Below are 25439 nucleotides of genomic sequence, written 5' to 3' on the forward strand. Positions count from 1 at the left end.
CTGAGTATCCCTTGGAGACAATAGACTTCTATTTGAAGTAGTGACCTTTAGCTCTTCTCATACTCCAAAGCATGATGGAAAGTTGTCTTGTCTCCTCCACTGCTGTACAAAAGAATTCTTTGTCCTTTGGGGCTAACAAGTTAACAGCTCCACTGACATGAAGCCAGTCTTTCAGGGGCATAGCTGAATAATTCAACTCAAATGAGAAAATATAAGAAAATGACATCTTTAACTGGAATGGGTGAAAGAGATGGGAAGTTGAGAAATTACAGGAAATTTAAACAAATATTAATGCCTTTTATATATGGCTATAGAAAGGGCTCCTGTCCTGATTACATCTGTCTTTCTAATCAATACTGATCATTGTTATCCTGTTAATTTTATAAAAATAATTGTGTCCATTCTTATCATCATATCACACATGGATACATCTGACACAACGTAATGTCTTTATTTTATTTGCAGCTGATGGTTAAAAGGCATTCAGTAAAACTTCCTATATGGCCTTTTAATAATTCAGCTAAAAAGTCAGTTGTAAGTTTTGTTGGGTTATTAAGATATTTGTTCATTTCCATTTGTTTAAAAGAAACCTTACTAACATGTTGAATTTCCTTTTACTGTGCTGCTTTTTTATCTGAGCCTGTTTCTGTGCACAGTTTTGAACTTAAAAGGGCAGTATGATGGAAAATGTACAAGCCCCCAAATAAGGTTTAGGCATTGCATTTTTGGTTTTTAAACTTCTCTCTCTCTGTGCCTTATGGTTTTCACTGTTACATAATATGAAGTCTCTTAATGTGTCATAAGTAGTTCTTGATATTTGTGTTAAATAAGAAGGACTACTCTAGGACTTGAAGAGTTTTTCTGATTCACCATCAGGGCTTGAAAGAGAATTTATATTAAGTGTTAAGAGAAACACATACATATTCCCATGTAATTTATATTTTAACCAAAGTTTTATCTAAGCCTTTATCTTGCTCATTGACATGTAATAATCAAGGTCATTGTAGAGCACTGAAGTTACTTGAGTTGCTGGGGCTTGTTATGTATATTTGAGATGTATAATGTAACAGAAGCTCAGGGCATGGTGAAAAAGTTTTATGATCCTCCAGTTTTATTTTGTGTTTATTATTGAGCATGTAAATGGTAGTTCTGTTGAAAAAGAGTTTATAATGTAGCAGTAGGTAGTTTATAAAAGCCTTTTAGGTGTGTGCTCTTATTCCTTCTAATACAAGGCAGTGTGATAATTAGAAGGAGTTGTAGCTGTGTTTTGTAGAATACTGTTTCTATACATTGTTAATAGATAATACATAGGATAAAAAGGGTTCTTTAGTTAATTAAGTTTGGAAAACACAGGGTTAAGCAGTGGCAATTAGATTTGTTTCCTGAAAGGCTTCTAAGAATTTTTTTTATGGTGGTGTGTTTTATGGATTCCTAAGGGGGGATGAGTCTACCAAAGTTTTAAAAATTTGGAAACATAGGATGAACTTTACAATAAATACACTATTGTTCCTGTATTTACAGACTTTTGGGGCATTTTATATCCTCTTTATTATGCTTTTTTCTGATTAATGATTGGATCTATTGCTTTAATTCTAAAGGCACGTCCTCTGAAATGTATCTGGAGTTTGAAGAAGAATATTTGAGCATATATTTTAAAAATGTAACTAGCATACTGTTTAAAATTAAGTTCATCCTATATTTCTCTCTTATATGGACTATTGTGTATTCCCTGGTGGCTCAGAGGTTAAAGCATCTGCCTCCAGTGCGGGAGACCTGGGTTCGATCCCTAGGTCAGGAAGATCCCCTGGAGAAGGAAATGGTAACCCACTCCAGTATTCTTGCCTGGAGAATCCGTTGGACAGAGAAGCCTGGTAGGCTACAGTCCATGGGGTTGCAAAGAGTCAGACACGACTGAGCAACTTCACTTACTTCACATACTATAAAGGGCTTCTCGAATATTTTAATTATGGAGGATTTTTTAACATAGATCATTTGCAGGGACTAGTGTTCCATGGAACATACTTCAAGAAACATAGGTCTGGCCTTAAAATAATTCCTGATGTGACTATTTCCTGAGATGTTTTGTTTTTATATGAGAGATATTTCTGATATTTGCTATATCATATTCACTGTTGGATTTTGATTAGCTATTATTATCCCAGTTTTGCAAATTCCTAGTTTTGTGATTAAGCTTCAGTTTTTGCATCTAGAGTGGAGATGGTAATAAAAGTTACCTTTTAGGGTTATTGTGAATATTAAGGCAAATCTTCCATGTAACACAGTTATCATAGTTGCCTGGTGTAGAATAGATAAAGGTTGTTATTATGGAGAGTTATATGTGCACATGTTCCTCTAACATTTAGAGATGGATGGTTGGTTTATCAATGGCCTTGTCCCTAAGTTTTTCCTTAGCATGAGTCACATGGCTAGATGCTATATTTGAAACTTGAATAGGAAAGCCTCTTGGTTTTATAGTTTTTTTCCTAAACAGAAAATAGATTCTCTAGCCATCTGTGGCACTTAATATAACAGGGTGCATTTAGGGCTCTCATTTACCTTTGTATTCTATAGCAAAAATACGTCATCCTCTCTGAGAGCTAAAGCATCTGTGGTTAGGCCATTGATGCTTTCACGTTGCTTAAGGGAAGAGTTCAGCCAGTTTCTGAAGTGTACATATAAACATACATGCCTTGAAAATTAAGTGTTTTTGAGAATTGTGTATCACATTCGTAATGAGGCAGTGTCTCACGCTTTTCCCACTTTGCTATAAGTTTGTTGGAATGTGTGCCAAAGTCCATGTCATGTGTTGCTCATCTGTTCTGTAGTGGAATCAGCAAGTAATAACTGCAGGCAGCATAATGAGGGCCTAGTTAAATGAGGTCAGAGTGGTTGAAAGAAATTGCTTATAACTGTTTAAAACCATCAGTCAGAGGTATATCCTCTAAGAGTGGATACAAATACACAGGCATGGTTGAGTCCCTACACTGTTACCTGAAACTGTCACAGCATTGTTTGTTAATCGGCTAAACCCCAATACAAAAAAAAAAAAGTATATCTTTTAGCATTTCTTGTAGTGCAGGACTGTTGGCAATAAATTCTTTTAGCTTTACTGTATCTGAAAATAGCCATTGGAAAAAAAAAAAGTATATACAGGGCTCTTTTCAAGAACAGTGATAAGAATGATGGTGTTTCCAGGAACAAATATCAATATATACTAGACAGACAACAAAGTTAATTAATTTTTATAAGAAAATTTTAGGATTATAGTTTTTCTTTTCTAATTGCTATGTATATTATTGATAATGAAGAGAATTTTTATTTAATCTTTTAACTGAAGAAAAGAAGCACAAATTGGAGAGCAAATAAAACAGATTTGCAAAAATTTACATAAGTGATATTTATATATATGGTATTTAACTGCTTTGAAACCTTGCACTCAAGTTCTCAGAAGTAGTTGGTCTCACATGACAATGGTTTAAATGTTTTATATTTGTTTTTTAAATTCTTTTTATGATTCTTAATTATTTAGATTCTTTAATACTATGAATAATGAAGTTTTAAAAAATTTCTTGTTATTTATAATAGCATTAATGCCAATTTCAGGAGACTTATTTTATTCCTGCATATTTTATTTCACAGTTGTCTGTGTAGTGAACATACATGTTTATTGAACTTTCTTAAACTTATATCATAAACAGTTTTTTAAATGTGATCACATAACCATGATAATTTTAGTTTTTAATGACTGTCATATTTTGCACATATCTCCTCCTCTGTTAAACAGTTAATTTATTTAAAAAATATGATATAGACAGTACTGTGGTTAATATATTTGTGCAAATAGCATATAATTTAGTTTTGTCTCATAGATAAATTCCCAGGATTTATGTTTATTATATTTAAATTTGTGGTATTTTACTTTGCGTATCATTTTATTTTACAGATACTTATATAATGCTAGTTCTGTGTGCCAGGATGGTTAAGTAACTTGCTCAAAGTCACACAGCTAGTAAGTGGCTGAGCAGTCTGGCTCCAGTCTGTGCTCTTTACATCTTTGCTATAATACCTCTTTTGACAATTAGCTCTCTCATAAAAGAGTTAAACTTACTTTTAGTCATTTTAAGCACAACTTAGCAGGATGATCATTTTTAAAACATGTAACCAATTCAGCAGGTATAAAATAATACACTTTCATTCAGTAAAACACTTGATAAAGATTAATTTTAAAAAATTTAAAGCTTTAGATTAAGTTTTTGTTCATAAAAGAGGCTTTCTATTTGATTGCTTTCTACCACTAGAAATTTAAAAGAAAGAGGGAAATTGATCCTGTGTTTTTTGACTGATCATGTTGTTTATTAACTTTGTTTAGCAAGTATTTTGTAGTATAGATAATCCATTGTGTATAAAAAATCACAATTTGAAAAGAGTTTTACTTGTCAGTGATAATTTTATTTAAGGTAAGTATTTTAAATTCTAAGGGCATGACTTGTTCATAGTTGAAAATTAAAAACCATGCAACGTGGTATAAATTAAATGTCTTCTAGTCTCAATCCACTGGACATGTAAAACCATCCACTATCACGTCTGCCATTCTTTTTTTAAATTATTTTTAATTGAAGGATAATTACAATATTGTGTTGGTTTCTGCTGTACATCTAATTACAATGTTGTGTTAATTCCTGCTGTACACCAACATGGATTAGCCATAGGTATACATATGTCCCCTCCCTCTTGAGCATCTGCTATTCTTATTTTCCAGTTATAACTACTGTTAACTATTTGTAAGAATTTTTTTTAATGTGAAAATCTTCTCTTCCCTTCCCCTCCCCTCCCCTTCCCCTACCTTCCTTTCTTTTTGTTGATGGAGCTGTGACTTCTTTGGAATTGTAAATATTCTTTTGAAATATGGAGCTCAGCTGAATGAACTTCATTTGGCATACTGCCTGAAGTATGAGAGGTTTTCAGTATTTCGCTACTTTTTGAAGAAATGTTGCCCATCGACACCATGGGACCATATGTCTGAGTTTATAAATCATGCAGTTAAAGCACAGACGAACTACAAAGAGTGGTTGCCGTCTCTGCTGCTTGCTGGATTTGACCCACTGAACCTACTCTGCAGTTCCTGGTAAGAAATCCTACCACTGTGGGCCTTACTCTTTTCATTTTCCCCAGTCTCTTGAAATCCCTGTGTTGGGAAGAGGTTGTTATTGTGTGTGTCTCGATTGTGGTGGCTGTGTTGGGATGAAGGAATTGGGGACCTGCTAATAGTGAGATGGAATGTAGGGATTGTTTTTGTTTATTGCTAAGTTGTGTCTGATTCTTTTGTGACCCCATGGACTGTAGCCCACCAAGCCCCCCGTCCTTGGGATTTTTCAGGCGAGAATACTGGAATGGGTTGCCATTTCCTTCACCAGGGGATCTTCCCAACTCAGGGATTGAACGTGCGTCTCCTGCTTGGCAGGCAGATTCTTTACCACTGAGCCCCTGGGAAGCCCTGAATGTAAGGATAGAATCCTAGAAAAAGGTCAGAGGTGGTTAGAAGGGAACGGAAGGGAATGGGTGCCAGTGAATCCTCTCAGGAGGGCTATTTCTTCTACTTGGGCCGTCCCTCATGCTGCGCCTGCAACAGAATGGTTGTAGCAGCTTTGGCGATTTCTAGCATCCCTTAGCCGACTAGATTGAATACTCCTATCCTGTAGCGTCTTGTCTGTTTGAACTGTCTCTCTCAATAAATACTGATTTCTGAAGCAGCTGAAGATACAGCTGTTTACCTCAAGTGGTTTCCCAGAAGGGCATTGCCTATGAGTGATTATATAAAAGTTGAGTCAGAATTTTTCTCGGGCAAAAGGATAAAAACTGTTCTACAAGCCTTTGCAGGAGTTACGTGTCTAGATGGACTGAGAAATTATTGATAATTGTAGCAGTGAGAGAACTCTTTTGGCCTGATAATTTGAGTCAAGTGAGAAAATAGAATAAAAGTCTGTAGGAATGTAGAGAATATGGGGTGTTTTATAAAATTTCAATGAAATATTTGGAAGATTTCATTTTTGTGCTTCAGAACTACCATTTAATAAAATAATGTTTGGGTAAGTACTGAAATTTTGGATTTCAGCAGAAAAGTGCTTTGATATCTTGTTATTTAAATTTTGCTTTTTAAAGAGGTCCTCTCTGGGATTCATGCAGGCAACACTGGTGCTTCCTACTTGTAAATTTAATTTGCATTTCTGTGACTCCATTTTCCACCTGGTGGCCTCTCCATCTATATTGTAAAGAAAAGATCTTTATTTAGCAGGATCCCAGTATCTCACCTTTTTATTGTGTCTACCATAATATAGAATTCAACAATTTTCTCTAAGCAGAGATTTAAAGTTTTAGGTTTAGGACTATCATGTCTTTCTGATACTGAATGTTTCAGTTTGGTGGCTTGTGAGGAAAAACTGCTATCTATCTGTTAGGCGATTTGAGGAATATAGAAGTAAAGCAAAATTTAGATACATGCTCTAGTCTCCACTTTACTTTTTGTTTATAATTTACAGTGGTTTGAGTCCCTGATTGTATTTACTTCTTCCTCCAGCAGTTGATTGATTAATACATCGTTATCTGTCAAGTACTCACTGTTGTAATTCTCTGTATACCATTTAAATAAAATATCACAAAAATTCAGAGTATTTTTTGATAACTGAGATATAAAATTATTGACAATTGAGAAATATAATTTTTAGAAGTTATTTGTATGTGTTTCCTTGTCCTAACAAACCCCCCTTACGTGTGCACATGTGCATGCACATATATGCTCGCTGCTGAGATATGAACACTCTCTCCTGAATGCGATATCCAGCTATTAACAGAGCTATTTAAATGCCTTTAACTTTTTACTTAGTGGATTTTATTGCTGTGTCTGGGCTTCTGACAGCTAGAAGCAGTTGCCCCTCACCATTCCCTCCCCAAAATGCTTCTGTAAATCCAGCTCATAGAGATACTGTGGGCAGTCCTGGCAGGGTTTTCCCTTTCCTCTGTCACTCCATTTTGTTGTTACTCCCAGTTCAATTCAGTTCAGTTGCTCAGTCGTGTCCGACTCTGCGACCCCATGAATCGCAGCACGCCAGGCCTCCCTGTCCATCACCATCTCCCAGAGTTCACTCAGACTCACGTCCATCGAGTCCGTGATGCCATCCAGCCATCTCATCCTCGGTCGTCCCCTTCTCCTCCTGCCCCCAATCCCTCCCAGCATCAGAGTTTTTTCCAATGAGTCAACTCTTCACATGAGGTGGCCAAAGTACTGGAGCTTCAGCTTTAGCATCATTCCTTCCAAAGAAATCCCGGGGTTGATCTCCTTCAGAATGGACTGGTTGGATCTCCTTGCAGTCCAAGGGACTCTCAAGAGTCTTCTCCAACACCACAGTTCAAAAGCATCAATTCTTCGGCGCTCAGCCTTCTTCACAGTCCAACTCTCACATCCATTCATGACCACAGGAAAAACCATAGCCTTGACTAGACGGACCTTAGTCGGCAAAGTAATGTCTCTGCTTTTGAATATGCTATCTAGGTTGGTCATAACTTTTCTTTCAAGGAGTAAGTGTCTTTTAATTTCATGGCTGCAGTCACCATCTGCAGTGATTTTGGAGCCCAAAAAAATAAAGTCTGACAAGGCACCCACATTTTTCTCAACCATACTCCTGTGTTTTACTACTGAAGCTACTTACTTGGCTCCATCTTACTTCCTATAACTTTCAGCTTTCATGCTCCATTCTGGTTTTTAGTTTGTTTATTTCTTTAACCAACACTTAAAATATTGCCTGATATACAGTAGCTACTATGATTGATTATTTACTGTTAACTCATTTACTATTAAATATGGTAGATACTATTATCATTAATTTATGGAGAAGGGGATTGAGGCACAGAGTGTATGACATACTTGCCAGAGTTCACACAGCTGTTTAGTGCTAGGGCTTACGATTGGGACCCAGGCTGTCCAGTAGTATGGCTCAAGTCTGTCTTTGTAGCCCCTGTGCTCTTCTGCCTTAGTCCTGAGTATCCCCAGGGTTGTGGTAATTTTGTCACTTAGTTTCAGGTACCTTGTTAGTCTCTCAGTTGTGTCTGGCTGTTTGCAACCTCATGGACTATAGCTCACCAGGCTCCTCTGTCCATGAAATTCTCCAGGCAAGAATACTGGAGTAGGTATCCATTCCCTTCTCCAGGGGATCTTCCTAACCCAGGGATTGCTCCCGAGTCGCTTGGATTGGAGACAGAGTCTTTACCGTCTAAGTGACAAGGATACTTTAATCCTTTGCCTAAACTGGAGGAATCTGGGGCAACTTTTCTCTTTCCTATTTGTAAATTAGGAATAACCTATTTAAGGAAAAAATTAAATGTATCCTCTTTTCTTTTCTTCCTCGGACAACTACACAGACTGTTGGAAGAAAAAGGAATTATTTAGCTTATCCTAAAAGGCTCCTAAAAGGCTTTTATCCTCCTAAAAGGCTCCTAAAATAGTCTTCTATCCCCATGGGGTTCCCAGCCCCTCATGTGAAAACTTGCCTATTTGAGAAATCTTGCCTATTTTTTGTGGTAATAAGCCACTGGGTTTGTGCTTTGTTTATTGGATGTGTTTGGATAGAAAAAAGTTAATAAACAGTAAACTACATATTATTTTTAGTAAATTGTAAAAATTTCAGCTATTTGAATTGAGAACAAAAATTGCATGTATTTTACTCTGAAGGAATAATTTTAGTTACTTTATATTTATTAGAAAAACACGATAGGAAAATTTCACTTTAGCAGTAAAAATGCATAACATGGTCAAATTTTTGTTTGCTTATCTTTTATTGAATGGATAAAGCCAGTGTTTATGCTGAATGTGATGAATGTTTTGCTTTCTTTGATCGGTTTACATTCAAAGAACTGTTATAAAAAATTATCCCATAAAAATTCCAATATACTGTTAAAGTGGATTTTGGTTGTATTTTATTTATGTCACATGTAAGTCTGTTGCTTAATCTTTGTCATGTGAATTATGTCTTTCCTAGATATTGCTTGTCTTAAATAGTCTTTAAAAATGTATCTGACTAAATAATTGCCTGTCACAATATGAGCTGCAGAGTTGAAATATTTTAATGCAAGACTAGGTTTCCCTCACACCCTCAGTGCAATAGACAAATAATAGAAAGTGAATGTCATCTGTGCATTTAATTGATTAACTGTCAGCCATTTATGATTGTACAACTGCTTTGTACAATGTAATGGTCAATGTAATACAGTAACAATACATTTTTAGTGGCACTGTCAGCATTGGTAAAATAACATTAACTAAAGCTGTGTAAACAGATTTATTGTGTGTGTGTTTAGATAACTGCATAAAAATGACTGTGTTTGATCACAGTGAGACTTAAAGCACATTAAGGTAGAAAAATGAAACCATTAAAAAAGAAATAAGGAACCGGAACTGAGAAACCTTTGGTGTGGGTTCCTAGAAAGTGAAGGAGATTGTTTGCCTTTGAATTTATTTTATCATTTCATTTATTTTCAGTATTTTCTGATAAATTGTGACTGCACTGAGAACTTCTTGAGAAGTAAAATGTTTCCCAGAGGGTTTGAGCTATAGTTTGTTTTTCCTTATATGAGTTTGCATGTTAGAGAATTAAAAATTTGGGAAATAATTTTCATACTCTTAATCAGTCATTTCAAGGATACTTTGGATCCTGAATTACATGAAATAAGTTGTTTTTGAGATGACAAGTTTAGAGTATTACTCAGTTTCTTTCTTTTTCTTTTATTTTTCCCTTTCTTTTGTCCTTGCTCAGTAATGTCTCCAAAAAAGCGACCTTGAAAAGAATTTCTGGTTTTGAAGTAGTCACCAGAGACCCTAATGATTTTATTTTTCTTCAAACAGTGTGATGTTAGGGGAGTATCTAATTGAGTACAAGATGAGTAATCTTGTTAGAATTTAGAGTTGTCTTTACGCTTTGACTAAATTTCATGTGTACAATGTTATAAGGCCCACTGAGAATATAATACTGAAAATTCCAAGCGGGCTCTAGTTATATGAAACATTTATATAGTATTTTATAGTTTTAAAAGTCTGTTCACTGTATTGCCTCAGCTATTTTTGTGAAGTCTCCTGAAATACACAGGGTAAGTGTTATTCTCATTTTAGAGACCAGTATCTAGGGCTTAAAGAATTTAGGCAATGTGTTTGTAAGTAGTAGAAGTGTTGTTAGAAATCAGAACTTTTCTTAGGTCGTTGCCCTTTACATTAGGATTCAAGTACTTACACAATTTGGGAAGTCTCTTTTGGGTGCGTTGGTAGGAAGTCTGACATTATTTTGAAAAAAGAGAAGTAGAACTGTTTGTCATCACTTCTTTCAGTCCTTAAAGACAAACCTTATTCTGGTACATCCTCTAGAGTCATATCTATAACAGGGAAGGTTCTTAACAAGAACTGTTGTAGTAAATCTCAGGGTTGGTCAGAAATAGGCTGTCTCTCTCATAGGGACAGCTTTGGCTTCCCTCATAGCTCAGCTGGTAAAGAATCTGCCTGCAATGCAGGAGACCCCGGTTCGATTCCTGGGTCAGGAAGATCCACTGGAGAAGGGATAGGTTACCCACTGCAGTATTCTTGGGCTTTCCTTGTGGCTCAGCTGGTAAAGAATCTGCCCGCAATGCAGGAGACCTGGGTTCGATACCTGGGTTGAGAAGATCCCCTGGAGATGGGAAAGGCTACCCACTCCAGTATTCTGGCCTGGAGAATTCCAAGCACTGTATAGTCCATGCGGTCACAAAGAGTCGGACATGACTGAGTGACTTTCACTTTGGGGTGTTTAGGCTTTCTCCTTTCACTGTTAAGTGTCTGTAAGGATGACCAATCTGGATTTCGCAAGATGGTCCACTTGGGAGGATGATAATGGCATATCCACTAATGACAGTGACACTAAATCTGCCTTTTCTCACCGCTGCTGCTGGGGATGGCAAGGCATTCTACCTCTGCTGGAGTAGAAACTCCTCTTGTCATCTGTTGGACAGCTACATGCACAGTCACTTGAGTTTCATGTAGGAACCTGGTTTGATGATTTTTCCATATCCACTGAACTTGCCTTTTGTTTCATGAATATTTTCTTTGCCGCAGTTGTCTTTCTGCCTCCACATCAGGATGTTGTAAGAATTGGTATATGGTATTTGTTTTCACAGTGAACCCTTGGTGAATTTTGTGTCTGAATGTGTATTAATATCTTGTCAATGTAGGATTGACTCAGTCAGTGATGACATTCTTATCTTCACTTTGGAGTTTACTAATTGGAGGAGACTTCCTCCAGCTGTTGAAAAGATGCTCTCTGCTCGTGCCTCAAACTCCTCTTGGGCTCTACAGCAACATATTGGTAAGAAAATACAATTTTTCAATACATGTCACTACTTTTTTTTCCTCTGTCTTCACTAGCTGTGTTGTAATTTTAAGTGATAAGAGTCACTGGAGAACATAATTAAACTGGCATCATTTGCATTTTCTTTATGTGGGGAGAGGATGGGACTGTGAGGGAGATCATAGTAATTTCCTTCAACATAAATCATATCGGATTTTGTAAGTTTAGCCTAAGGAGCATGTAAAGAATAACAGGTATTTAGTGATATTTTAATGATACCCTTTTGTTTTTAGTAAGGGTTATGCAAGCAAAAGTGAATCCTAAAAATTTTGTTGGTCAATATTTAGTTTGTGGTCAGAAAAATGCTAAATGTAATTTTCCTCTTCGGAGTGTGTGTTGATGTGTGTGCTCTCTTTAATATTTTATTGTCTCTAGAAGGAAGTATCACCATTCTTTATTGTTAACTTTTCTTACTGAATGTATGCCAGTGTGTTGATAAGATATAACTATGCAAGTGAGCTGGGTAGAAATTTTGGGAATTGATTGATATTTTAAATGACTATTTTAAAACAAATTATCAACTTACTCTCAAAAAAAAAAAAGCTTTCAAGCTAGTTAAAAAAGAAAGAGGATGCAATATAAGATTCTATACAAGGAAACTGAATTAAACTAAATATAACATAGGCAAAGTATTTCTGTTTACTTATGTAGATTTATATTAATCTATTTTGTTCACCAGATTATGTCTTAAGTTAGGAAAATTATTTCTTCAGTACTATTTTGCATGAAATGTCACTCTTCATAAAACATGTTGAATAGGTTTTTAACAAGTGAACTTAGCATATGTAGAAATATCTTCTAATTTCTTGGAAAATTACATTGAAGTAAATTTTCTCAGTCAAAAACAGACATTCAGGAAAATATATTCTTGAACTGAGGTATATTCAAACTCTTAGGTTTCTTTTTGAAGAAAAAGTGTAATCTCTTTGGAGTCTCTAAAACTTCCAGTATAGAATTTCTTTAATGATAATGAAATATCTATTTGGGAACAAAAAGGCAAAAAGGAGCATATGCCAAGTGGGAAAATTAGCCTATCAATTAGTATATGTGAGAGTTCACTCTGAAGACTTTAACATATGGCAGGTCTGTCCAGATGAAGACAAGAATTGAATGTGAATGCATTATCACGTGGTAGACTAAATTCATCAAGGGCTGCTTATTTAATTAGGCGCTAGGTAGAGCTTGCTAGGGCAATAATCATCATCTCTTAAGAGGATTTTATTTCCGCTGAAGATTTACAAAAGCCTTTCTCAGAGGTATTAATGTAGCTAATGCTTTTCTAGTCGGTTTCTCTTGCTACAACCTCTTTGGGTTCCAGTCCCATGTATCCAACTGACTATTGGACATCTCTACTTCAGTTCAGTTCAGTTCAGTTGCTCAGTCGTGTCTGACTCTTTGTGACCCCATGAATCGCAGCACGCCAGGCCTCCCTGTCCATCACCATCTCCCGGAGTTCACTCAGACTCATGTCCATCGAGTCCGTGATGCCATCCAGCCATCTCATCCTCGGTCGTCCCCTTCTCCTCCTGCCCCCAATCCCTCCCAGCATCAGAGTCTTTTCCAGTGAGTCAACTCTTCGCATGAGGTGGCCAAAGTACTGGAGCTTCAGCTTTAGCATCATTCCTTCCAAAGAAATCCCAGGGTTGATCTCCTTCAGAATGGACTGGTTGGATCTCCTTTCAGTCCAAGGGACTCTCTCAAGAGTTTTCTCCAATACCACAGTTCAAAAGCATCAATTCTTCGGCGCTCAGCCTTCTTCACAGTCCAACTCTCACATCCATACATGACCACAGGAATAACCATAGCCTTGACTAGATGGACCTTAGCCGGCAAAGTATTGTCTCTGCTTTGGAATATACTATCTAGGTTGGTCATAACTTTTCTTCCAAGGAGTAAGCATCTTTTAATTTCATGGCTGCAGTCACCATCTGCAGTGATTTTGGAGCCCCAAAAAATAAAGTCTGACACTGTTTCCACTGTTTCCCCATCTATTTCCCATGAAGTGATGGGACTGGATGCCATGATCTTCGCTTTCTGAATGTTGAGCTTTAAGCCAACTTTTTCACTCTCCTCTTTCACTTTCATCAAGAGGCTTTTAGCTCCTCTTCACTTTCTGCCATAAGGGTGGTGTCATCTGCATATCTGAGATGATTGATATTTCTCCTGGCAATCTTGATTCCAGCTTGTGTTTCTTCCAGTCCAGCGTTTCTCATGATGTACTCTGCATACAAATTAAATAAGCAGGGTGACAATATACAGCCTTGACATACTCCTTTTCCTATTTGGAACCAGTCTGTTGTTCCATGTCCAGTTCTAACTGTTGCTTCCTGACCTGCATACAGATTTCTCGAGGCAGGTCAGGTGGTCTGGTATTCCATCTCTCAGAATTTTCCACATTTTATTACGATCCACACAGTCAAAGGCTTTGGCATAGTCAATAAAACAGAAGTAGATGTTTTTCCGTAACTCTCTTGCTTTTTCCATGATCCAGCGGATGTTGGCAATTTGATCTCTGGTTCCTCTGCCTTTTCTAAAAGCAGCTTGAACATCAGGGAGTTCATAGTTCACGTATTGCTGAAGCCTGGCTTGGAGAATTTTGAGCATTACTTTACTAGCATGCGAGATGAGTGCAATTGTGCAGTAGTTTGAACATTCTTTGTCATTGCCTTTCTTTGGGATTGGAATGAAAACTGACCTTTTCCAGTCCTCTGGCCACTGCTGAGTTTTCCAAGTTTGCTGGCATATTGAGTACAGCACTTTCACAGCATCATCTTTCAGGATTTGAAACAGCTCAACTGGAATTCCATCACCTCCATTAGCTTTGTTCGTAGTGATGCTTTCTAAGACCCACTTGACTTCGCATTCCAGGATGTCTGGCTCTAGGTGAGTGATCACACCATCGTGATTATCTGGGTTGTGAAGATCTTTTTTGTACAGTTCTTCTGTGTATTCTTGCCAGCTCTTCTTAATATCTTCTGCTTCTGTTAGGTCCATACCATTTCTGTCCTTTATCAAGCCCATCTTTGCCTGAAACGTTCCCTTGGTATCTCTAATTTTCTTGAAGAGAGCTCTAGTCTTTCCCATTCTGTTTTTTTCCTCTATTTCTTTGCATTGATCGCTGAGGAAGGCTTTCTTATCTCTTCTTGCTATTCTTTGGAACTCTGCATTCAGATGCTTACATCTTTCCTTTTCTCCTTTGCTTTTCACTTCTCTTCTTTTCACAGCTATTTGTAAGGCCTCCCCAGACAGCCATTTTGCTTTTTTGCTTTTGTTTTCCATGGGGATGGTATTGATCCCTGTCTACTGTACAGTGTCATGAATCTCCATCCATAGTTCATCAGGCACTCTATCTATCAGATCTAGGCCCTTAAATCTATTTCTCACTTCCACTGTATAATCATAAGGCATTTGATTTAGGTCATACCTGAATGGTCTGTTGGTTTTCCCTACTTTCTTCAATTTCAGTCTGAATTTGGCAATAAGGAGTTCATGATCTGAGCCACAGTCAGCTCCTGGTCTTGTTTTTGTTGACTGTATAGAGCTTTTCCATCTTTGGCTGCAAAGAATATAATCAATCTGATTTTAGTGTTAACCATCTGGTGATGTCCCTGTGTAGAATCTTCTCTTGTGATGTTAGAAGAGGATGTTTGCTATGACCAGTGCATTCTGTTGGCAAAACTCTATTAGTGTTTGCCCTGCTTCATTCCATATTCCAAGCCCAGATTTGCCTGTTCCTCCAGGTGTTTCTTGACTTCCTACTTTTGCATTCCAGTCCCCTATAATGAAAAGGACATCTTTTTTGGTGTTAGTTCTAAAAGGTCTTGTAGGTCTTCATAGAACCGTTCAACTTCAGCTTCTTCAGCGTTACTGGTTGGGGCATAGACTTGGATTACTGTGATATTGAATGGTTTTCCTTGGAGACGAACAGAGATCATTCTGTCATTTTTGAGATGGCATCCAAGTACTGCATTTCGGACTCTTTCATTGACCATGATGGCTACTCCATTTCTTCTAAGGGATTCCTGCCCGCAGTAGTAGATATAATGGTCATCTGAGTTAAATTCACCCATTCCAGTCCATTTTAGTTCGCTGATTCCTAGAATGTTGACGTTCACTCTTGCCATCTCTTGTTTGACCACTTCCAGTTTGCCTTGATTCATGGACCTATGGATTGATTCCAGGTTCCTATGCAATATTGCTCTTTACAGCATCAGACCTTACTTGTATCACCAGTCACATCCACAGCTGGGTATTGTTTTTGCTTTGGCTCCATCCTTTCATTCTTTCTGGAGTTATTTCTCCATTGATCTCCAGTAGCATATTGGGCACCTAATGACCTGGGGAGTTCCTCTTTCAGTATCCTATTATTTTGCCTTTTCATAGATAGCATATTAGAAAGCAGAGACATTAGTTTGCCAACAAAGGTCCTTCTAGTCAAAGCTATGGTTTTTCCGGTAGTCAGTCATGTATGGATATGAGAGTTGGACCATAAAGAAAGCTGAGTGCCAAAGAATTGATGCTTTTGAACTGTGGTGTTGGAGAAGACTCTTGAGAGTCCCTTGGACTGAAAGGAGATCTAACCAGTTCATTCTAAAAGAAATCAGTCCTGAATATTCATTGGAGGGAGTGATGCTGAAGCTGAAACTTCAATACTATGGCCACCCTTTGCGAAGAGCTGACTCATTTGAAAAGACCCTGATACTGGGAAGCATTGAAGGCAGAAGGAGAAGGAAACAACAGAGGATGAGATGGTTAGATGGCATCACTGACTCAGTGGACATGAGTTTGAGTAAACTCCGGGAGGTGGTGATGGACAGGGATGCCTGGTGTGTTGCAGTCCATGGGGTCACAGTGAGTTGGACACGACTGAGCAACTGACCTGAACTGAAATATCCATACATTGGAGTGATGTACTCAAAAGACTTTTCACTAATTGAGTGTGCAGCCAAAACATTTCAATTTCACTAGATTAGAAGATGGTTAGGATTTGTATGATATATTGTACAGTTTATAATGTTTAGATTCAGAGAGGTGTCAGTTATGTTCATAGTATAGATGAGGCATTATGCCCGTTTCATAGAAGAGGAGCTGAAGGTTGAAGCACCTAAATGACTTGTTGAAGGTCATACAACTGGTTAATAATGACTCCTCAACTCCAGCTCAGGTTCTCTGATAGCTCAGTTGGTAAAGAATCTTCCTGCAGTGCAGGAGACCCCAGTTTGATTCCTGGGGAATCAATCTGCTGGAGAAGGGATAGGCTACTCACTCCAGTATTTTTGGCTTCCCTTGTGACTCAACTGGTAAAGAATCTGTCCGCAATGTGGTATACCTGGGTTTGATTCCTGGGTTGGGAATGTCCCCTGCAGAAGGAAAGGCTACCCACTCCAGTATTCTGGCCTGGAAAATTCCATGGACTGTATAGTCCATGGGGTCCAAAGAGTTGGGCACGACTGAGTGACTTTCACTTTCGCCTCTCAACTGTAGCTCAGGGCTTGTTACTGGGTGGTGCCCTTTCCATTCATTCTGTTCATTGCTGTTCTGCTGGTCATTCTTTTAGGTTTTCATTTCCTGTCCTAATCTATCTGTTATTTATACTCCAGCATCTTTAGGTAGTTTCTTTTTATATTTGTTGAAGTTTTTAGTGGACGTTTTCAGTGGAAGAGAGAGAGAGACTGTACAAGTAAGTTAAGGAAGACTGTGAACAAAAGGATGGAACCATAAAAACATTATATTAGTGATGAAAATACATATTGTAGTAGATATCCCAGAAGTCAGATGAATGCATTTGATGCGGAAAATCCTGCAGAGGAACCATAGAAATAAAGTCAAGGCAGATATATCATTTGAATATTGGCATGAGGGCAGGCTAGTGATGAAATGGTTCTGGAAAATATAGGTAATGGGTTTTTATGATATATATGTATTGCTGTACTATAGTAAACTTGGCATTAACAAGCATAATTAAGAATTTTGGGATTTATTTTGATCATTTTAATTTTAGTACAATTTCATATAACGTGTGACCTTCTGTTTTGATTGTTCTTTGTACATACGACAAAGTTAACAAAATTGAAAACTTCTATGTAGAAATGAATAGGTAAAGGTTGCTTGTCTGCTTATAGGTCTGGAGGTAAACTGGGTTTAACATATTAACTTGAAAATGATTAGGTCAGAAAAGTGACCCAAATATAGTGTGGTTTTATACATCATTTACAAATTTATACATCATTTATAGTGTGGTTTTATACATCATTTTCTAGATTATGATCAGTGCCATAATGTTGGAAAAGAGAGATTTATTTAACAAATCTGGTTTTAACAGGTTTTTATGAACTTTATGTTTTACATACAGTTTCTGAGCTTTTCCATATTATAAATTCAAGGCTTGTCTTGATCTTCTCTCAGTCTAGTGGCAACACATCTGGAAATACTATGCATCACTAAAACTTTCATAGGAATTTTGCATGCCTTGAAATATTACATATATGATTATACAATTCCCTTAGTATTCACTGGCATATTAAACTAAGATGGCACTGATGAATATATTATTGTCTATGTTAATATAGTTCTTACCTCTAACTGTTCATCAGGCCAGTGATATCTTGTGCTCACCGGAGGAAAATCAAAATAGTGCATTAAAAGTAGAATCAGTAACTGGAATAACTATCCTTTTTAAAATTATTGAATGGAAAGCTCTCTTGAAATTTATGATAGTTTCAGTGGTTTAGAAGATGTTAAGAGAATTATTTTGGGTTTATCACCGGTTTAGAAAACCCTAGACATGGGGTCCAATCATTTGGATCTAGTATCAGCTCCGTTGTTTCTGTACAGTGTCAACATGGGCAAGTCATATAAGCTTCCCATAATAAACATGTTAGGTACTCAGTCATGTCCAACTCTTTGTGACCCCATGAACTGTAGCCCACCAGGCTCCTCTGTCCATGGACTTCTCTAGGCAAGAATACTGGAGTGGGTAGCCATTCCCCTCTCCAGGGGATCTTCCCAACCCAGGGATGGAACCTGGATCTCCTGCATTGTAGGCAGATTCTTTACCATCTGAGCCAGCAGGAAAGTCCCTAATAAATGTGTACTGGTCCAGTTTGGCTTGATCACAGATGATTAAGCTTTTTACACACATATCCGCATAAGCAGATGAATGGTTCATTTGGTTGTGAAAGATAGAGCAATAGGGCTCCTGTGATGTAGTCAGATGGCTCTGAAAGGCTTGTCTGAACTATAGGAAACTGTGGGAAAGCTAGAGGCACGCTCCCTGGTCAGACTGAGAAGTTTGTATGTCAGTGTAGTCTGTCAAATTGGTGAAGCTGGAGAAGTATTAAGGATTCCTTAGCTCTGAGCCAGCCGCTCTCCTCCAGGTTGCACAGCCATCCTTCATCTTCCTTTTGGATTTTTAATAGCTATCTACATTAACAATGTGCAGAATGAAAGGTTTCAGTTTAACCAGGTGCATACTAAACTGTAATATAATATGAGTAAAAATTCTCTTAACCAGTCTCACTTTAACCCACATGCTCTGTTCAGTTCAGTTCAGTCGCTCAGTCGTGTCTGACTCCTTGCGACCCCATGAATCGCAGCACGCCAGGCCTCCCTGTCCATCACCATCTCCCGGAGTTCACTCAGACTCATGTCCATCGAGTCCGTGATGCCATCCAGCCATCTCATCCTCGGTCGTCCCCTTCTCCTCCTGCCCCCAATCCCTCCCAGCATCAGAGTCTTTTCCAGTGAGTCAACTCTTCGCATGAGGTGGCCAAAGTACTGGAGCTTCAGCTTTAGCATCATTCCTTCCAAAGAAATCCCAGGGTGGATCTCCTTCAGAATGGACTGGTTGGATCTCCTTGCAGTCCAAGGGACTCTCAAGAGTCTTCTCCAACACCACAGTTCAAACGCATCAATTCTTCGGTGCTCAGCCTTCTTCACAGTCTAACTCTCACATCCATACATGACCACAGGAATAACCATAGCCTTGACTAGACGGACCTTAGTTGGCAGAGTAGTCTCTCCTTTTGAATATACTATCTAGGTTGGTCATAACTTTTCTTCCAAGGAGTAAGCGTCTTTTAATTTCATGGCTGCAATCACTATCTGCAGTGATTTTGGAGCCCCCCAAAATAAAGTCTGACACTGTTTCTACTGTTTCCCCATCTATTTCCCATGAAGTGATGGGACCAGATGCCATGATCTTTGTACATGCTCTGTAGTCTTATCATTTTCTCTATCAGTTCCTTCTGGCTGTGCCCATGGCATAATCAGTGTTTGCAGCGGTTAGGACATTTTGTCTCTACCAGCTGAGCTGTGTGCTTACCAAGAATCAGTTATGCTCATTTCTGAAACTTTTATTACATTTGTGCATATCCAGTGACATTAGGGCCAACTATTGTTCATGATCTCAGAGGAAGAGAGGGCTTCCTTATGTGTAACAGTTGAACATGGGCCACCTGCTTTTTGAAGTTGAACCTACTTAGTACTCCTTTGGAAAACTGTTGGGGTTTGCAGTTTGAGCTTTTTTTCCATGTGGTTTCCTGCTGATCACTCCAGTGTTCCCCTTATCTGTGTTTTCTCATCTTTGAAGTGAGAATGATTCTTCCTTAAGTTTACAGATAAGTGTAAAATTTTAAACAGTATTAAATATGGAAACAGTGGAAGTAAATGTTCTCTATATTGTCGTTGCTGTAGTCTTATTTTTATAGTGGGGAATCTGTGTGACTCACAGTTTAAGGGAATACTCTTCTTAGACTTTGGTTTTATTTACAAAATAAACTAACTCTGTTGCTTTTCTAATTTGGCATTTTGAAACACTGTGACTTGAGGAGTTACCCAAATTCTGAATGAACTAAACTTAAACTGGTAAGCTTAAATTAAAATCTAAGATGATGGACTCACTTCAGTGGTTTGGAAGATATTACTGATGGTAGAGAACTAGCATGTCTCAGGCCCTGTGGGTTATTAATAAAGAACCCTAGACTTGAAGTCAGACCAGCAGGTCTGATGTCAGTTGGGCTCTTGATTGTACTTGTCTTTGCTGCTCTGATCCTGGTCTGGTAATCTTTGGTTCATTTCACAGGGATTTATGAAGGATTTCTTGCACTTAACAAAAGGCATTAGATTTGATTCACATAAAACCAGTATCTGTTTTTAGTACTCCTAGATTTCATGAACATTCAGTTCAGTTCAGTTGCTCAGTCGTGTCCGACTCTTTGTGACCTCATGAATGGCAGCACGCCAGGCCTCCCTGTCCATCACCATCTCCCGGAGTTCACTCAGACTCATGTCCATCCAGTCAGTGATGCCATCTAGCCATCTCATCCTCTGTCGTCCCCTTCTCCTCCTGCCCCCAGTCCCTCCCAGCATCAGAGTCTTTTCCAGTGAGTCAACTCTGCATGAGGTGGCCAAAGTACTGGAGTTTCAGCTTTAGCATCATTCCTTCCAGAGAAATCCCAGGGCTGATCGCCTTCAGAATGGACTGATTGGATCTCCTTGCAGTCCAAGGGACTCTCTCAAGAGTCTTCTCCAACACCACAGTTCAAAAGCATCAATTCTTCGGCGCTCAGCCTTCTTCACAGTCCAACTGTCACGTCCATACATGACCACAGGAAAACCATAGCCTTGCCTAGACGGACCTTAGTCAGCAAAGTAATGTCTCTGCTTTTGAATATGCTATCTAGGTTGGTCATGACTTTTCTTCCAAGGAGTAAGCGTCTTTTAATTTCATGGCTGCTATCGCCATCTGCAGTGATTTTGGAGCCCCCAAAAATAAAGTCTGACACTGTTTCCACTGTTTCCCCATCTGTTTCCCATGAAGTGATGGGACCAGATGCCATGATCTTCATTTTCTGAATGTTGAGCTTTAAGCCAACTTTTTCGCTCTCCTCTTTCTCTTTCATCAAGAGGCTTTTTAGCTCTTCACTTTCTGCCATAAGGGTGGTGTCATCTGCATATCTGAGGTTATTGATATTTCTCCCGTCTTGATTCCAGCTTGTGTTTCTTCCAGTCCAGCGTTTCTCATGATGTACTCTGCATAGAAGTTAAATAAGCAGGGTGACAATATACAGCCTTCATGTACTCCTTTTCCTATTTGGAACCAGTCTGTTGTTCCATGTCCAGTTCTAACTATTGCTTCCTGACCTGCATACAGATTTCTCAAGAGGCAGATCAAGTGGTCTGGTATTCCCATCTCTTCCAGAATTTTCCACAGTTTATTGTGATCCACACAGTCAAAGGCTTTGGCATAGTCAATAAAGCAGAAATAGATGTTTTTCTGGAACTCTCTTGCTTTTTCCATGATCCAGTGGATGTTGGCAATTTGATCTCTGGTTCTTCTGCCTTTTCTGAAACCAGCTTGAACAGGAAGTTCACCGTTCATGTATTGCTGAAGCCTGGCTTAGAGAATTTTGAGCATTACTTTAGTAGCATGTGAGATGAGTGCAATTTTGCGGTAGTTTGAGCATTGTTTGGCATTGCCTTTCCTTGGGATTGGAATGAAAACTGACCGGCTGCGCCTGGCGCACGAAGCATGGGCGGCTGCGCCCGGCGCACGAAGCGCAGCCGAGAGGAGCTACCCCACGTCCGAGGTCAGGGGCAGAAGCCGGGAGGACCCCATGCCCGAAGGGTGGTGGCCAAGAGGAGTTACCCCACGTCCGAGGTCAGGGGCAGCAGCCAAGAGTGCCAGGCTGCGTCAGCGCAGGAACAGCCGAGAGGAACTACCCAAGTCCGAGGTCAGGGGCGGTGTCTGGGAGGAGCAACCGATGTCCAAGGAGCGGTCGCTGCAGGAGCGCAGGAGGGCCTAGAGGAGCTATGCCACATTGAAGGTCAGGAAGGGCGGTGGTGAGGAGGTACCCCTTGTCATGAACATTAACTTCTTTAATTAACACTTTTCATCTTAGTAAAACCACTGTCATATGATTGCTAATTAAGCATATGTGGGTTATCCTTTTAATTGGTTATTAGCTTTTAGCAGCAATGGTTTTAGCATGTGTACATATACATGCATGTTTTGGGATCATAGGTTCTTGAATTTAAATCATGGTCTACCATGTATTAGATGTTTGGCCTTTGAAAAGTTACTTAAATCTCTTGTTTTTTTGTCTCTATGAGAGCATGATAATGTGTACCTCACAGAGTAAAGGAAGATAAAAATAGAATGTGTGTAGGCAGATGGCTTAGTAGGCTTTCAGTAAAGGTTCCTTTTCTCTCTGTGTCAGTTTTAAATTTTCATTCTATATCATGGATAAAAAGAGCAAAACGAATATAAGCTACATATTTATTCACTTGATGTGGTGGGTCTGGAGACCATGTGCAGCGAGAGGGAGTGGGAAGTAACGTTTGCTGCTGTGCCTTTCTATCATTTCTAAAGTTAGATCACCCATTTCTTAAGTCCCAACTGGTATTGCCAGATATTTAGGATTTGAACATTAATGCTATATGGTGCTGGGTACTGACTTTGGAATGTGTGGCCAGAAATTGGAGGAAGAAGAACCAGGAAAGTTGTAAAATGAATAAATAAATGGAGTTTATGTTGGTCATCCTGGCCCAAGTAATCTTTCAAAAGTAAGTCTAAATAACATACCACTTGTTTTTACTAACAGAGGTGAGGGGGAAAAGGGCATTTACCTTAATGGACTGTTATACTTCCTGGTTCAACATTTTTATCTTTCTTTTTATGTTTGTTTCTCCAGCCTCTGTTCCATCCCTGACCCACCTTTGTCGTTTGGAAATTTGGTCCCGTCTAAAACTAGAACACCTACAGTCTGATGGTTTTATCCGTCAGTTGCCTCTTCCCAGAATCCTACATGATTATTTGCTCTATGCAGAGGTTTTGAGGATGAATGAAGTTCCAGAACTGGCAGTTATTCAAGATGGAGAAATCAGTGAACCCTCTTAACACAGTATTTGCCTTACTCTGAAAACCACCAAGATAAGGAGCCATGGAGTACAAATTCTTCACAATTTTATTGTCACAAAAGATGATTTTTGTTTGTGTGGTTGGTTAGGCTTTAGAGGGCAGTGGTTTAATGGAAATGTTTACAACTAGGCTACCTGGTAAAAAAAAGTGTTGTAAACATCATGTAAGTTACTTTGTCGCAGTTTTATCATCAGTACACTTTATGTTGTAATATTCATTTACCTAACCATTTTCTGCTTTATTCTGTGAATGAACTGTGAATGCTGCTTCTAGTGCTAAACATGGCCTGTTTCCACCTATGATTCTGTGTTTACTTAGGGCTAGAGCTTAGAAGAAAAGGCATAAGTCTTCACTGGAAGTATATACACAGTGAAGTTGAGTATCTCTTATGTTTATAAAAGAACTGTATTATATTCTGTTCTCATCTCTTAATTCATTTGAAATTCATTGGCTTTTCACAGGTAAACTCAGGGGAGAATTCTCTTTTTAAAGACTATAGAAAATAAATCATTTTGCTGGTTTTTTTTTTCCCCAGTTCTTTGATACTCCTTTTGGCTTTAAAAAAAAAAATTCCTGTTTCTGCAAAGGCAAGAACAGACTTAAATTCAAAGACATGTTGAAAAAAAAATTAGGTCAATATTGAGATAAATGTGCATTTTACCACATTTACTTAGTACTAGGAGACTGGGAGAGACATTTCTGTGGTATCATTTTTAAAGAAAGAAAGGTATGTATTTCTGAGTTGCTCACGATCAGATGAAACATTGCAGGTCCATTCAGTCTCCAGATCAGAGGGTAGCTTCAATCTTATGAAGCAGTGGTTGCTAGTTTTGTTAATGTTATAATATATTTCCTTTTTACTATCTGGATAAGTTATCAAATAGTCCATGAAATTTAAACCTTAGAGACTTAGGTTAATGAGATATTGCCTCATTGGTTTTACACTTGTTTGCTAGGAATCTAGAGTCAGAGAGGGCTGAATATTATATCAAGTGAGCTATGATAAGAGGCTGTGGGCATTTGTCTTGAGATAAAGGTTAGGAAAGCATACTATGATGTTAGACAGCTAGAGATGGGGTCCAAGGGAAGGCAAGTATTCTATCCTTTGGATTCTGTGACTTAATATAGATGGGAGTGGGTCAGTCAAATTCATCGCTGATAGACTTTTGCTATTTGATAAAAGCAGTGATGATGGCATACCAAATGATGGAGATATTAAGGTCCAAAAGGATAACTAAATTCAGCTTAGATTGGAGCTACAGTTGCTGCCTGTGGGGTGGAGATAAGAGTTTGAAGTGGGTATACATGCAGAAGTAAGGGTGTATAGGGAAAAAACAGGTAGAAATTCTAATAATTAATAAATTCTTTAAAAAGTGTGTACTGTGTAGTATTTTTTAAATGTCTGTATCTTTATTTTTTTAAACCCTGTTAAGTCTCTGCTTTTAACATAATCAGTTTTTTTGTTAGGGTCCAGTGTACATAGAATGTTTACCTTTTAGGGTGAATCGTTTCATGTGTTTTTGTTTATGTTTAAATATGTAATAAATTCAACTATTCATAACTTATCATTGAGCTCTTAGTCTTAAAAACTTAAAAATATTTCAGATACATTAAGACCCTTAGTATTTAAAGCATAAATGATTTTACTTACTGTATGCAATATCTTTCTCTTAGGCTATTTTATAATACATAAATATTATTTTTATGACTAGTAGCAAGGACTCAGTAAGAAATCCAGTCCAGAAGTATCTAAAGGTAAGTAAATTACACTGACAACTTCTGATCAAAATGATACATCCAGGTAGTGTGAACTTGAACCTCTGCCCTACATGTAGCATGGTGCTTCAGTAGTCTTAAAGTCTCAGTGAGCCTGATGAAGAACTCCATACAGTGGTTTTCTAATGGTGGTATATAGTATCAGAGCAGGACATAAATTGGTTTTAATAACAGTTGTCAAGAGTTTATCCTACCATGATTTGATGTTGTCCTTTAAGTGCATTTCCTGCTCAACATTCCTGTCGAAGGACATCTTTCTGTGATGATTTCATATAATAATGGTAATCTGGACATCACATTTTCTTAAGTAAATGTTTTATTGACAT

The 25439-nt window shown here is 38.2% G+C and overlaps 1 protein-coding gene across 4 annotated transcripts in view; it reads left to right on the forward strand.

Moving 5' to 3' along the window:
• Positions 1-24902, forward strand: part of ASB3 (ankyrin repeat and SOCS box containing 3) — a 107171-nt gene extending 82269 nt beyond the window's left edge. For all 4 annotated transcript variants that reach the window (XM_060412200.1, XM_027966832.3, XM_042246168.2 and 1 more), the window contains 3 exons: positions 4868-5125; positions 11242-11375; positions 23111-24902. In XM_060412200.1, the coding sequence (XP_060268183.1) occupies positions 4868-5125; positions 11242-11375; positions 23111-23316 (598 nt within the window). In that variant the 3' untranslated portion in view covers positions 23317-24902. The remainder of the gene's footprint in view (positions 1-4867; positions 5126-11241; positions 11376-23110) is intronic.
• The last annotated feature ends 537 nt before the right edge of the window (positions 24903-25439 follow it).

The sequence above is a fragment of the Ovis aries genome, chromosome 3 (genome assembly GCF_016772045.2).
Source record: "Ovis aries strain OAR_USU_Benz2616 breed Rambouillet chromosome 3, ARS-UI_Ramb_v3.0, whole genome shotgun sequence".
Lineage (NCBI taxonomy): Eukaryota > Metazoa > Chordata > Mammalia > Artiodactyla > Bovidae > Ovis > Ovis aries.